The 15,993-nt window shown below is 44.2% G+C and overlaps 1 protein-coding gene and 1 pseudogene across 1 annotated transcript; one reads left to right on the top strand and one right to left on the bottom strand.

The window, feature by feature from the left end:
• The first annotated feature begins 127 nt into the window (after nucleotides 1–127).
• Nucleotides 128–6,665, top strand: SYF2 (SYF2 pre-mRNA splicing factor). The gene is given in 8 exon segments (XM_002913285.4): nucleotides 128–236; nucleotides 450–563; nucleotides 2,765–2,890; nucleotides 3,350–3,441; nucleotides 3,443–3,465; nucleotides 3,849–3,939; nucleotides 4,732–4,830; nucleotides 5,580–6,665. Coding segments are annotated over 8 exon segments (738 nt in total). The 5' UTR covers nucleotides 128–209; the 3' UTR covers nucleotides 5,746–6,665.
• A 3,218-nt stretch (nucleotides 6,666–9,883) lies between these two features.
• On the bottom strand, nucleotides 9,884–10,005 carry LOC117801318 (annotated as a pseudogene).
• Nucleotides 10,006–15,993: the final 5,988 nt, after the last annotated feature.

The following is a 15,993-nucleotide window of genomic DNA, read 5'->3' as shown; positions in this document are numbered from 1 at the left end:
CCCTAGCCTCTGAGGCCTTTTGCGGCTGCGCAAGGACCTACCCAATCAAAAACTTCTCACTGTTAAAAGCGGCAGGGATTGGTCCCAAGCTCCTAAGACCGCCAGGAAGGGGCGGGGCTTATAGTAGGTTTTTAATACGTATCGGCGGGGTGGGCCAGAGCCCGACGGAAGTGCTATGTGTTGTCGGAAGTGGTGAGAGAAAGATCGTGATGGCGGCTGCGATTTTAGCCGAGAAGGTAAGTTCCGCCGGCTCTACCCAGGGATTTTTGTTGGGGGAGGCTCCGGGGAGGGGCGTGAAAGGCGAAGGGCGGAAGAGATGCCTGGGTACTGGACCAGGGAGGCGCAGACACTGTGAAGTCGGGTCGGTGTGAGGGCTAGGCCCGGCCCGGCGGGACTGGCGGGGAATCGTCCCGGGCCGCCCCTTCTCCAGCCAGTCCTCCTCGCCGCAGGTGCCGGTGGACAGCGCGGAGGAGGCGGAGCAGCCCCTGGCCGTCCCCGCGGAGCTAGCCGCCCAGAAGCGCGAACAGAGGCTGCGCAAATTCCGGGAGCTGCACCTGAAGCGGGTGAGTAGCCCCCGAGGCGGCTGACCCTGGTCACCCTCGCAGGCCCGTGCGCGTTTGTGGAGGGACGAGGAAGCCGCAAAACCGTGCCTGACAGACCCGCAGAACTGGATGAAAGATCTATCCCGGTGGTTCTCAACCCTGGCAGCAGAGTGAAATTACCTTTGAAAATAACACATGCTCTCTCCAGCCCTCCTCTCACTCACTTTTGATTTAACTAATCTGGGCTAGATTTGGAAGTCTCTATTACTAACAGCCTCCCTGCTGTATGAGTCTGACAGACTTACTTAGGCGATACGTAGAGCTGGAGACTGGAAGAAACTCGTTCGTGTTAATAAGAGAGGTGGTTGCCTGTTCATTAAAAAATAAGTGGCGAATCTCTGAAAGTCTTCTGTGTCAGTGGCTCACCTAGTTGGTGGGAAACTAGATGATTATGATATAGCTTTTGCTCTTCAGTAGAAGAGACGACTTTCTAGCCAGAAATTACATGGCATGCGAGCTTTGGGAACAAAGTGCCCTGGGAGTGGAGAGGAGAGAATATAGTTTGAGGGGCTCCAGGAGCGCTTCATATAAGAGGTGACACCCAAACTGTTTGAAAGATTTGCAAGGTATTATCAGACAAAGAAATTGGAGGAAGAAATATCCAAGCAGAGGAACCAAATGCAAAGTAAGGGAATTCATATTAGGGGTAAGAATCCAGCAAACAACTGGCTGCAGTTGGATCTGAGAAAGGAAAAAGCACCTCTGGTCTACTTCAACTTTAGTGGCCTGACTGACAGCTTGGCTATGGTTTCACAAACCCCCAGCATCACTCAGACTATTGGAGAGAACAAAAAAATACTGTTCAAACCACAGAAATGACCACACATTCCCCTCTTCTGCTAACCCTAGTGACTGTTAGGATCAATTACAGCATTATTCTCACCCCATTAATCCTGTAGAAAAACTTACGGTATCCAGTCATCGAATGCCCTGCCTTTCTGACACTGTCTTATCCAGAGCACCGCCATACTCCCTTGAACCTTACTCCCCACCCCAGGCACCTGATAAAAACCAAAATCTTGTAACTAGCCTCTCCTAACACACTCACTGAAATGCCTACAGTTCCCCATGGTTTACTCTCTTTCAGGGCAACAAACACAACTTTGACTATAGGTATGTTCTTGGTGTTTTCAGCTGGAGGGCTTTGCCAGAGCCAAGAGTATAAGGATGTAAGAGGGATGGTAGTTAAGAGGAGTATCTCTGTTTGTCCAGAAAAAGTTAATGAGGAATTACACACACTTAAATATTTACTTGGAGGGACTGTGTAAAGTACATGTGGTTGGAAATTAGGAGACATGGCTTCCTGGACTAACAGCTGCCAACCTGTGACCTAAGAAACATCTAACTTATGTTGTCCTTAAGTTATGTGCAGCTAAGTTCATTTTATTTTTTTATTTTTTAAAGATTTATTAGGGAGCGCGCATGCACACACCAAGCGGGGGGCGGGGAAGGGGCGAGGGTCAAGGGGGAGAGGGAGAAGCAGACTCGCCACTGAGCAGGGAGCCCAATGTGGCGCTCCATCTCAGAACCCTGAGGTCATGACCTGAGCCAAAGGCAGATGCTTAACCGACTGAGCCATCTAGGTGCCCCACTTAAATTCATTTTAAATCATACTCTTCATAGAGTAATTCAAATGGAAAATACCTTTCCTTTGCCATAAACCTGTAAAATATTTAAGAAGAAGGAGGGACTTGGAAGGGGTTAGGGATACTAAGATTAGTGTTAAAGCCTCCAGCCCCAAATTGAAGCTTTTTGCTTGAATTAGGATTATAAGAGAATTGAGGGGTGCCTGGGTGGCCCAGTTGGCTAAGCATCCAACTCTTGATTTCAGATCAGGGCATGATCTCAGGGTACTGAGATCAAGCCCCACATCAGGCTCTGTGCTCAGTGCAGAGTCTGCTTGAGAGTCTCTCTCCCCCTCGTCTTCTTGCTCATGTGTGTATACCCTCGCTATCTCTCTCCCTCTCTCTCAAAGAAAGAAATCTTAAACCTAATTAGGCCATCCCCTTGCTTAAAATCCTTTGATGGCTATTTTTTGCTTTTAGGATAAAACAGAGTCCCCTTGTTAATGTGTCTTACCTGACCCTTTTCAAAGTGGGCAAGGTTTTGTTTGGATTTATTTCGTGTCCCAGCTGACAAACTTTTTTGTGTTATGGTTTTAGAATGAAGCTCGTAAATTAAATCACCAGGAAGTTGTTGAAGAAGATAAAAGACTTAAGTTACCTGCTAACTGGGAAGCTAGAAAGGCTCGTCTAGAATGGGAGCTGCAGGAAGAAGAAAAGAAGAAGGTGAGGGTTTACTCTGCTGGCTTCATAAGTGGTTTATTCAGTCATTCTGTTGTATGGAGACCGTAGTAACTGGTTTTGTACTCTGGCTCTGGAGCCCGACTGCCGGAGTCCACGTGGTGGCCCTGCTGTTTACTAGCAGCAACACTCGGGGGAGTTATTTCACCTCTCCGTGCCTGTTTTCTCATCTGTAAAACGGGGATTATAATAATTCGAGTTCTGATGGATTAAACGAGTCATAGTATGTGAAACGTTTCCGAGAGAGCTGGCACCTGCTACCTATTGAGTATGTGTTTTAAATTCAGGCATGCACTGTCTCACACACCATAGCAGGTTCCAGATTTCCTCCAAGTAGTTACCATTAAAGTATTGCCTAATAGCTTTGTTCAGCCTTGATTTAAAGTAGATCCAATACTTGCTTGGATCATCATTGCAGTAGTAGCTGCTTTTCCCTCTTCTCAGGAATGTGCAGCGAGAGGGGAGGACTATGAGAAAGTGAAGCTGCTGGAGATCAGTGCAGAAGATGCAGAAAGATGGGAGAGGAAGAAGAGGAGAAAACCCTGACCTGGGATTCTCAGGTAAAGCTCGCCTTTCCTTGACTGGCCCCGTTAGATTCGCATTACCTTCAGTGTTTCTGGTTTTAAGAAAGGATAGCCGCCACCCCCCCCCCAAAAAAAAAGAAAAAAGGATATGTCCCTTTGTGGAATATTCTCCAAGAGGCTTAAACCCAAGAAAAACACAAATATGTCTCGTGGGCAGAAGTAAAAAAGGCTGTACTTCAGCCAGCTGGATTCTTTTATTCTTTGTGGTAAAAGTAACAAAAGCCTGTATCGTCAGCATCCTCAGGGTAGGAGCTGTGCTTAGTGTCTTGTGCAAATATTACTAAAAATGATTTTGATATTCTGGATCATAATGACAAAACAGGGAGATATATCTTCTCCGATTCTCCTCTTATCTTCAGATTATGCTGCTGCCCAGTTACGCCAGTATCATCGGCTGACCAAGCAGATCAAACCTGACATGGAAACCTATGAGAGACTGAGAGAAAAACAGTAAGTCGACCGGATTAATGCGAGTCCTGTTTTTGTTCTGAAGGGACATGGGGGTGTGTGTGTGTGGCGTATACATACATACACACATACATAAGTACACACTTTAAAGCTTAGGTACGGGTCATCAGCAGCTGCCCAAGAATGCTATCTGGTCTTGACAATACCGTTTATTGCTCACGCCACAGCACTTCAGCTAACCACCTGGTTATTGTTCTAGCTGGGCATTCTAAGACTGGGTGTTGAGTTTAACAACCAGAGTATCAGTTACTCAGATGTTTTAGGAGGCAGAATGTTTTAGTGCTGGGATGGGTGAACATTTTCTGCAAATATTTTAGGCTTTGTGGGCTCTTTGGTCTCCGTCACAACTACTTCGCTCCACTGCCATGATGTGAAAACAACCATGGAAGATACATGAACCAAGTGGGTGTGGCTGGGGCCCAGTAAGATGTTTGCAAGGTGTGGTTTGCTGACCCCTGCGTTAGTGGGAAGAGAAAGAACCTGAACCTAGAAGCATGTCCCTTAACTTCTGGCCCTTGGCTCTTAAATCTGTAGAACGAAGGTGCTGGGGGAGGGGATATCTTAGGTCCCTTCCAATTCTGTCATTTTATTTATTTAGTTTTAAAAGTTAAGGTAGGATCCCACGGTAAACACTGTATATATTTTAATATATATAATGTAATGTGTAAACTAATGTATATATTATATAGCTCACCAGGAGTGGTAATTTGGTTTGAAATTTGCAAATGTGGAACTGTGTAGTGTTACTTTAAGTCCGTTTTGCTGTCTTTACAGTGGAGAAGAGTTTTTCCCAACATCCAACAGTCTTCTTCATGGAACACACGTGCCTTCCACAGAAGAGGTTGATAGGATGGTCATGGATCTGGAAAAACAGTGAGTACTCAGTACAGCAGCCTGAACTTTTAAATATTGAACGACTAAATGGACAGAGCGTGCTTAGAGTGAATTGAAAGAGCAGATACTGTTCCTGCTCATTTCTTATTCAGCGTCTGTGGTGGTACTGGGGACAGACAGCATGTGTGAGTGGAATCCATATGATCTGGGAACAGGTGCAAAATATTGCTGAAATGGAGTTGTCATAATGGAAGCAGGGAAAGGTCCAGAGAAGATGATTCTTTAAGGGCTTTGACCTTCATAAGCATTCCACTATTTGATTTGAAGAAGTAGGAATGTTCTAGTAAATGTACCTTTGTTATATTTGTGTTTCTTAGTACTGATATGGGTGAATATTAGGCAGAGCAGAATTAATTTATATTTTAGGAGTTAATACATAAAACTATTAAATATAACTAGTATATAGTGTGTCCTCTATTCATATTAGCTATGGTTATTACTTATATAAATATTGTAATAGAACTTCTCGTGTCCAGTGGCTAACAGTGTATCATTGCTCTTTTTAGAAGCATTCCAAAGATGAGTTTATATTTATTGAATTTCAGCGTTCATACCCGGGGTTGTGCTGTCAATTAGCAATTTCAAGTTGATCTTGATGAAAACTACCCCACCCCCCAGTGTGCTATTCTGAGTGCACTGATTCTGTTCTTAACTAGTTGGCCATGTTTTATCAAGATTAAAAAAATAGGCAGTTTTGAATTTTGTAAATTTTTTTCTTCTTCCTTCAGAATTGAAAAACGAGACAAATATAGCCGGAGACGTCCTTATAATGACGATGCAGACATCGACTACATTAATGAAAGGAATGCCAAATTCAACAAGAAGGCAGAAAGATTCTATGGAAAATACACAGCTGAAATTAAACAGAATTTAGAAAGAGGAACAGCAGTCTAATCCCTTCAGGAATTGTTTTTAGAAGCTTGAGAATGCTGGCAAATTGAAGTTCTCTTCAAAGTTCTACCAGGACTCTCTCTACTATGCCTTCCCACTCAGCATTTAGAAATAAATGCTTTTTCTTAAACGCATTCTTCCATGTATATTCCCACATTTCTGTGCTTGGATATAAGATGTATTTTGAGAGGTAGTGTACTTGTTTTGTAAAAAATCTACTTTGTATAAATACTAATTATTTTTCTATGTATTTTAAATGGGTATGATTATTTAATCTTTGAAGCATTTTGGGCTTAAGATTGTTGCAGCATACATAAATGCAGCCGTTGTTGCCTTGAATGTTACAGATTTGACAAAAGCTAGAGCTGGACTCGGCAACCTCTTGAGGTTGTAGACTTGGAAGCTAAGTACAGTGAGGAGGAAGGCGGCCATGGCTACTGGAGGGTTCTCTCTACCCATGGCCTCTTAAGACCAAGTTCAGGAAGCAGCAGACCCATGAATATTGACCATATACAGTTCCTTTTAAAAAAGCAAATATCCTGTGGGATAGAATGCCTATGAAGCACTAGTATTTAAAACAAGTATTTGTATATATATATACATTTGTATATATACGCAAAATTATGTGCTTTCGTTCAATAAACATTAAAACATTTTTTTAATTATGGGGAATTCAAAACAGTCAAAAGAAGACAGAATAATACAATGAATCCCATATACCCAATACCTATCTTCAGTAACCAACTCCTGGCCAGTTTTGTTTCATCTTCATTTCTATCTACTTTCCCCTCCGTGGGTCCCATGTTATTTCGAAGCAAATATAAATGTATAATTTTGTCTATAAATATTTCAGTATTTGAAAGATGAAGACCACTATACTATTACCACAATAGTTTTATATTAATAAAAAGTCCAGAGAGAAAGATTGGTATAATTTTTTCTATGTGTTGTTTAAAATGAGGACATTCCAAATCTGAAAAAAAATTTCATGAATTCATCAGCATTTGTGTTTAAAGACAGCTTAACATTTAATACCACTGGTGATAATTCCCTTTTAAAATTTATATAGTACTTTCTATTTCTGTACTTATTTGTTTTTGCTTCTAGCATTTCTATGTGCAGTTAGGTCTGATCACAGGGCCTTGATGCTGCCTCTCAACGTATACTGAGTATGATTCTATTTCCATTACACTTAGTTCAGGTCTTTGATCCTGAATATTGAAATAGCTTAAAAAAAAAAAGTCAAAACATTGTCCAAAGTATTTAAAAGCATAGTCCACTATAAGCCAGCAAAGTTTATTCTAAGAATGCAAGAGTAGCTTGTAGACCTGTTGGTTTTATGTCCAATATTAATTCTCAGTTCGTGACCCACCAGAACCCTGATTTTTTTTGTGAATTTGTGGTAAAATTTCCAGCTAAACATTTGCTTCTCCAGTTTAACTTGCTATTACAGGTGGTCAAATGTTAAGAGTTCTGGCCAATAAGACACACCAACTAGTTTATTCTGAGAAACTGCTTTCTTGGTATGGGAATTGCCACTCCCTGCTTCCCCCCCCCACCCCATCCTTTCTGCTTGGATCACAGTCATGAGGCCTGGGGCTGTAGCAGCCATGTTTTGCCATGAGGTAACAAGTATGAGACTAAAAGTCTGTGCTGAGGAGCGTGGAGCAGAGCTGGAGTCCCTTTGGGTGTTGCTGAGTAGCTAGGCTAGCTCTAGGTGTCTCTCATCTTCCTGTTTCTTGCCACTGAATAAATTCATGACCAAATGCATGGTTCAATTTCAGTACATCTGTTGATAAATATTACATATACAGAAGTCAATATGCATGTGTTAACATTACATAAACAGCTTATCCAGTCTAGACATAAGTATGTAGGAATGGAGAGGAAATAGTTAAAATACAAATTAGGTATTTAAACACAAATTTAATGAGAAGGTCTTCATAAGACTTATGTGAAGAAAATTATAAAATCCAATTGAAGGAGTGAACAGGAGACCTACTTCCAACCGAGATGGAGTGACAAGAAACATATTTGCCACTTGAAACAACCAAAACAACAACAACAACAAAAGGATAGTATATATGAAACAAGTTTCCAAGATAGTGGAAATCAGGCAAGGAGAGCCAGTGGACTGCTGCCCATGGGAGGCTCTGGATCTGAAGTCTGGTCTCTCTGTTCAAATATGAGCAAGCCGAGAGGTGTTATGAAAGCACTTTAGCACCGTGTGGAGGCTTTCCGCTTGCCAGTCACCGGGTTGCAAATGAACTGTCTCACCCGTGCCCACCTGCGGGACTCATCTTGCTCTTTGGGAAATGCTATGCCAGCAGAAAGGAGATGCGTCCATCCATGGGACTGATGAAATTGAGCACCCGAACAAGAAAGCAAGGCCTATTAGGGGGGATGTAGAGGGTAGTGATGGAAGTGGAAATGGGGTGTTCTTTCTCCCTAGGTGGATGTGGTGGGGAACAGAGGCAATATTAGGAACCCCCCTTGGATCTCAACCTGACTGCTGCTGAGTCCCCGTCAGCCATTGTGTATTCAAAGGGAGTCAGGGCAGTGGCCCTGTTCATCATCAGTGCAGTAGTCCTGGCTGGGTCATGTCCCTCTAACAGAGCTCCTCTTTCTACCCCCCGCCCCCGTCCATCAGGTCAGGGCTGCCTCCCCACTGGCCCTTTCTCTGCCAAGGCTGTGATGTCTTAGAGGGAATACCTTCCTCACTGGCTCATTTATTTCAAAGGCCTTCTCAGAGAAGTGGGGGCTTCATTATTACTTGACTCAACTATGTTATCTCACTTGCAAGGCTGATTTGAACAGTTTTTGGCCAAGTGGTGGAGCTGACCAAACAATTACTTATAGAATAGCATAGCGTACCACGCTGGCTCTGGAGTGCGTTTGCCCCCATTGGAATGCTCTTAGGGCTTTAGGAAATGGGAGCAATCATGGCCCTAGCCTCCCAGGATTGCTGTTGGTGTTAATGGATAATCCACGCAAAGTCCTTAGCGCAGTGGGCTGGTGCAAAGTGGCCATGCATGTTGGTAGTTCCTATGACTGCCATTCTGTTCCCCAGTAGGACTCTCTCACTCTGCCAGGGCGAGAGGCACTGTGCAATAGCCATGGATTAAAGTGGCCTGGGGAGCACCTGGGCGGCTCAGTCCTTCGAGCGTCTGACTCTTGGTTTGGGGTCAGGTCACGATCTCACAGATGTGGGGTTGAGCCCCACACCGGGTTCCACGCTCAGCACAGAGTCTGCTTCAGATTCTCTCTCCCTCTGCTTTTCCCACACATGTACACGCTTTCTCTCTCTCTAAAATAGACACATACGTAAAATCTTAAAAAAATAAAATGGCCTGGGTTAAAACTCCAGTTCTTCCATTTGCCAGGCAAAAGATCTCAGGCAAGTGACCTGTCTCAGTGTGCAAGGGCTGCCACAGAGGAGCACTGCAGCCTGGGGGGATGGTCAACAACAGGAATTTATTTTTTCACAGTTCTGGAGGCTGGAAGCCCATGAGCAAGGTGCTGCTGGGGTTGGTTTCTGGTGAGGACTCTGTCCCTGGTTTATAGATGGTCACCTTGCTGCGTCCTCACGGGGCCTTTTCTCCATGTCCACGTGGTGTCACTTCCTCTCCTTACAAGGACACCAGTCCTAATAAATTAGGGCCCCACTCTTAAGACCTCGTTCAACCTTAATGATTTCCTTCAAGGTCCTATGTCCAAATATAAACACTGGGGCTTCGGGCTTCAGCGTATTCACTGGTGGGGGGGGGTGTCACACGGTGAGGTCCATAATGTCACCCACCCACGTTGTGCTTCATTTTCCTCAGCTTCCTGAAGTGTTCATTGTCTCTACCCCAGAGGGTGGCTGGGAACGTCATGTGCTCGGACCAGCACCTGGTTCCTAGCGGCATCAGTGTGAGTTATGAGAGCAATAACAAGATGAATAAACATCATCGTCCTCACGGACATCTCCGACACGTGGGCTTCTCTCTTTCCTCACCTCCCGACCAAGATAACGCCAAATCGAACATTCAGGAATCTTGGAGGGAGGTAAGATTTCCATGGACTTCCACCCTGCCCCCAAAAGTATTGGCAGCAAAGACTTCCTCTTCTTTTTTTTTTTTTTTTTTTTTTTTCCCCTCCTATTCCATCTCCTAGCTCCAAAAATCCATTTAATATATTGTCCTCAGATAGAGGACGTATCAGATATTAAACTGATAAGAACAGATACTACACTTGATCTTAGCCAAAAGGCCGAGAAGCGATAAAGACTTCCTCTTCTTGCCAGAAGTTTTCTGACGTTTTGAAGCGATAGGAAGCCCTGAGCTGTGAGGGCCCCTCCCGACCTCTCCTCCCCTGCAGCGCTCGGCTGGGTAGCAGCAACGGAGAATGTTCTCCATGCACTGGCCTTCCTCTGGGACTCTCTGCAGCAGTCATCACCTAGGCAGGGTTAACTTTGTGCTCTCCCTGGGCTGCGACCTCAGTCCAAGGCAGTTAGAGTCAACATCCAGCTTCCGACAAATGACAACTACTCGCAGAACCCAGGGCTCTGAGGCCCAGAGGTCCCACGTGACTTTTTGCTACAGTAGAACCAGAACATATGGTTGAATCATTAAAACAAAACAAAACAAAACAAAAAACCCAAAACAACTTTTATCTTCGAAAATGTTCACATTTTGGATGAACAGTTTAGCTTTGGATCCAGTCTTGTCCCCTTAGATGAGGTCCGCGGATTTTTGTTTGGAAATCTACATACAGGCTGTTGGGAGCTCTAGAGGCTGGAGCCCATGAGAAACTGGGAGATACTGACATCTCACCTTGCTGAAACTGTGTGTGTGTGTGATAGGTTGGGAGGGGCAGGTGTGTGTTTCTAAAGCTGGAAATGGCCCCCTGGGGAGAGAGGCAGAAAATACCCAACAATCTCAGAAATACAGTCTAGAAAGCGTGAAATCATCCATATATATGTCATTTATCACACACGTGTAATGGTTAAATGTAAAACATCTAAAACATACCAGAATTTTTACAAAATCCTGTCTTGGCATTTCTCATTCTTTTTAATACAATAGAGGCCCTGGAGTAAGGATTGGTCTAGCCCTCTCGTGTTGCTTAGAGGCCGGTGTGCGCAGGGACCGACCCAAAGCCAGAAGTGGGTGGGGACGGAGAGCACGGACAGCTAACGCCGCCTCGGAGATCGCGGTAAGCTGTTTAGCGCCCTCTTGTGGGCTTCGCGGAGCATCGCTTCAAGTCAGTTCTGTAATTTTTTTTTTTTTAAATACAAGAAGCGAGCGTTTTATTTCTTCCTAGTTACATCAATCCATAGTCATTGTAGAAAATTACTTCCTCCAGTTGGGGTGTGTGTGTGTGTGTGGAATTTGATTGGTTTATTAAATCCTTAAGTACGGGAATCCCGGGACTATCTGAAACCTCTTCTTAAAAAATCTGCCGTATAATTTACATACAACAAAATGCACAATCTTGAGGGCATACATAGATGAGTCTTTACATATTTATAGACGTGGGCAAACGCCAACCAGGTCAAGCCGTAGAAGGATCCCTCACGGCCTCTTGCAGCCAAACCGCCCCCAAGGGTAACAATTATTCTGACTTTTATCACTTCAGATCAGTTGGCCAGCCTTGGAAATTCCTATAAATGGCAGCCTACAGTATCTACTCTTTTGGGTTTTTCTTCACCCAACATGGTGTCTAGAGCGAGATCTGTCCAGGTTACGTGTGGGGCTCCGCTTAACCTTGACATTGCTTTCCAACTTCAACATCTTCTAATTCTATCAGGGAGAAAATGAGGGGAGAATAACATTGAAGGAGATCCTTGATGTCGTTTTAGAGATGATAGTTTCAGGCTCTTCAGGAGAGTGAGGATTACTCTGAAAGGAGAAGACTTCAGTGACGTGTCCACCACGGCTGTGCTCTTTAACTCTGCTCCGGGAGCCTCAGTGCGGTCTGGACTTGATTTACATGGTAAGATCCTGGATGTTCACTGGTGCTCTAGTAGGGTGAGACTTGGTGGTTTTGTGGGAGAGGACGAGCCTACTTTGCATGTGGGAGGGCTGTCAATTTTTGTTGACCAGAGGACGGTTTGTGGCAGACTGTAGTTTCCAAAGGTGGCCACACCAATGTCTACCCCATCCCAGCGGCTCTTCCTACAGTGTGATGTTGACAGTCCTCCATCAAGAGGTGGTGGATTCATTTCCTAGGGTTGCTGTAATAAAGCACCACGTGCTGGGGGGTTGGGGTTCTTAAACAACAGACCATTATCATCCCGCAGTTCTGGAGGCTGTATGTCTGAGACAAAGGGCCGGCAGGGTAGGCTCCTTCTGAGGCCTCTGGAAGAATCTGTTCCACGGGTCTTGTCTAGCTTTGGGTGTTTCCTGGCGATCTTTGGCATTTCTTGGCGAGTAGAAGCATCATCCTCATCTCTGCCCTCATCTTCACATCGTGTCTTCCTGGTTAGCAGAGCTGTCTCCAAATTTCCCCATTTTATCAGGATACCACTCATATGGAATTAGGGTCCACCCTAACGACCTCATGCTAACTTGATTAGCTCTGTAAACACCCTATTTCCAAATAAGGTCACAGTTTGAGGTATAGGGGTTAGGACTTCAACATCTGAACTTTGGGGGCACATGTATTCAAGAAACAGAGCCCCCACACAAGTATATGTAGTTTTATGTGTATGTGTCTCTGTGTATAATGTATATAAATCTGTACACATATACCTCTATGTGTGAATAGAGTTATTATGAGGAACTGGCTCATGTGATTTGGGAGGCTGAGAAGTCCCATAATCTTTTGTTTGTAAGCTGGAGGTGCAGGAAAGCCAGTGGTGTAGTTCAGTCTGAGTCTGTGGGCCTGAGAACTAGGGGAGCCCAGCTCAAGGGCAGAGAAGACTGATGTCCAGGTTCACCAGACAGGCAGGAAGAGGATGAATCCACCCTTCCTCTTCTTTTTGTTCTATTCAGGCCCTCAAGGTATTGCATGATGCCCACCCACAGTCGGGAGGGGAATGTACTTTCCTGAATGCACTGATTCAAATGCAAATCTCATCTAGAAACACCCTCACAGACACACTCCAAAGTAATGTTTAATCTGGGCATCCTGTGGCCCAATCAGATTCACCATACGATCAACCATCACAGTGCCTAATGCAATCCATAGCAGGGAGGGCCTGTGTTTACTCCCCTTGAACTTGAGTGCACCTTAGTAACTATGATGGAAGTGATGCCAGTGAAACCCCAAGGCTAGGTCCTAGAGGCAATATACAGCTTCCCCCTGGCTGTCTCTCAGATGCTTGGTTTGGAATCAACCCAGCCACCATGTTGTGAAGAACACGGATAGGCCCTGTGACGGTCTCGGTCAAGAGCCAGTATCAGTTGCCAGATGTTTGTGTGATATTGGATGTTTCAGTCCTTGCCTTAGAGTCTTAATGATGGAGGCACCAGATTTGTGTAATGGAGTCAAGCTGTCCCTCCTGTGTCTTATCCAAATGTTGACCCACGGAAGCTACGAGAGGTAATGAATTACAGGGGTTGTGTTAAGTCACTAAATTTTGGGATGATTTATTACACAGCTCAGATAACTGATACACGCTGCTAACCTCATAGGCTTCTTGTGAAGTTTAAATGATCTATTTTTTGGAATTAACTTAGTAGAACACTTGGCACATAGCAACTCAGGAGAATAAACATTAGTAGATAAATTAAAAAGTGGGAAAGTTGTAATTTTATTTAATTAATTTATTTAAAGTAATGTCTACGTCCAATGTGGGGCTTGAACTCAAGACCCCCAGATCAAGTCATATGCACTTCCGACTGAGCCAGCCAGGCACCCAGAAAAGTTATAATTTTTTTTTTTTAAGATTTTATTTATTTATTTGACAGAGAGAGACAGCCAGCGAGAGAGGGAACACAAGCAGGGGGAGTGGGAGAGGAAGAAGCAGGCTCATAGCGGAGGAGCCTGATGTGGGGCTCGATCCCATAACGCCGGGATCACGCCCTGAGCCGAAGGCAGACGCTTAACCGCTGCGCCACCCAGGCGCCCCAGAAAAGTTATAATTTTAAAATACACAGTAAGCTGTTCTAGTTACTACATGTAATTAAAAGAAAAAAAGGAAATTCTTGGGGCACCTGAGTGGCATAGTCGGTTAAGCGGCCAACTCTTGGTTTTGGCTTGGGTCATGGGGTTGAGCCCCGAGTTGGGCACCACGCTCAGCGCAGAGTCTCCTTGGGACTGTCTCTCCCTCTGCCCCTCCCCTCCATGCTCTTTCTGTCTCTCTAAAACAGGTAAATAAATCTTAATTTTAAAAAAGGAAAGGGAATTCTAAAAGCCATTTAGAATTTTAACGTTACCACTTCTGTTTGCACTTATGCCCAAGTAGACCAATTTTTTTTTCTTCTGCCAGACATACTGAGTGATGGGACCTTAGTAGCTGAGAAAATAGAATCATCCTTTCCTTTGTTGTGGATTCAGGCAATCAGTGCCTGTGAGTTAACCAGGTTTTAAGACTACTTTGTTCATTATTAGGGAAAAAAGAATTTTGGTTTCATCCTGTAGACTCACAGAAGATTTCAGCAAAACGAGCCTACACAGATACGATTAACTTTACGTCTATCCTTTTTTTTAAAAGAAGATATATGAACGGCCAATGAACACACACGAAAAGATGCTTAAAACCATTAGCCTTAGGGAAATGCGAAGTAAAACCACGCCGAGATACCACTTCACACCCACTAGGATGGCTCTAACCAAGAAACAGGTAACACCAAGTGTTGGTGAGGATGTGGAGAAATTGTAACCCTCCATATGCTGCTGGCGGGAAGAAGAAACGGTGCGGCAGCTTTGGGACACAGTCTGGTGGTTCCTCGAAAGGTTAAATGTAGAGTTACCGTGTGACCCAGCAATTCCACTCGTGGGTATGTACCCAAGAGAAATGAAGGTATATTGCCACGCAAAAACTTTGAGCAAATGTTCACAGCAGCATTCTTCGTAAGAGCCACAAAGTGGAAGCGATTCAAATGTTCACCGGCATGACGAATGGGCAAATAAAATGCGGTATATCCATATAATAGAATATTACTCAGCAATAAAAAGGAGTGGAGTCCTGAGGGCCACAACATGGATGAACCTTGAAAGCATCTTGCGAAGCGACAGAAGTTAGATGCAAAAGACCACACACATGGTAGGATTCCATCTATACGAGATGTCCAGAATAGGCAAGTCCATAGTGACAGAAATCGGATTAGTGGTTGCCAGGGCCGGGTGGGGTGGGAGAGGGAGGGATGGGGACTGACTATTAATGGGTATGAGGTTTCCTTTTGGGGTGAGGAAAATGTTCGAAAGTTATATTGTGGTGATGGTTGCACAACTCCGTGAATATGCTAAAAACCACTGCACCATGCACTGTAAAAAGTGAATTTTGTGGTATGAGAATTATCTGTTATGGTTTCTGTTTGTAACTGTATCATGAGAAGACTTCCATTCAGTTTGGAGGGTCTGTTTGATATGCAGGCTTCACAAAATTCACTTGGGTGTGACTTCCAGGAGACCCCTTGAGAAGACAAAGCAGCCAAAACAGATTCCCAAGGGACACATGTGATTGGCCATGGAGAGAAATATCAACAACTCAATTACGTTATTCATTCAACAAATTACATTGAGCACCTATTATATGCTAGGAAGTGTTCGAGAAATCAGTCAGTGTAATCATGGATTACATCAATGAACAAAAATCAAGGTTGATTTTAGTTAGGCTGTTTCTCAAATGAGCAGCTCTACACTTAATGGGGTATCCGGGTGGCTCGGTAAGTTAAGCAACTGACTTCAGCTCAGGTCATGATCTCAGGGTCCTGAGATCGAGCCCCATGTCAGGCTCCCCTTTCAGCAGGGAGTCTGCTTTTCCCTCTCTCTCTGCCCCTACACGGTTCATGCTGCTCTTTCTCTCTCAAGTAAATGAATAAAATCTTTAAAAAAATTAAATAGCTAGGGTGAGTAGAAACAACTACTGGCTGCTGACTGATAGTAGCAAGGATTGTGACTTCCGTCCTGCTCTTCAGGGAAGACCAGCCAACTTAAAGAAAAAAGAGGGAGATGGGAAGATACAGCTTTTGTAAGAGTTTTTGCCATACTTTAGAAAATCAAAGGCAGTTAGGAAAGGCTTTGGCTGTGATTACTAGAAATCCCAACTAATAATGGCTTCAACAAAGAGGAGATTGTTTTCCTCCCAAAAATGTGGAGGTG

Source organism: Ailuropoda melanoleuca, chromosome 2 (genome assembly GCF_002007445.2).
Source record: "Ailuropoda melanoleuca isolate Jingjing chromosome 2, ASM200744v2, whole genome shotgun sequence".
NCBI lineage: Eukaryota > Metazoa > Chordata > Mammalia > Carnivora > Ursidae > Ailuropoda > Ailuropoda melanoleuca.
This window is presented reverse-complemented; position numbering and strand designations above follow the sequence as displayed.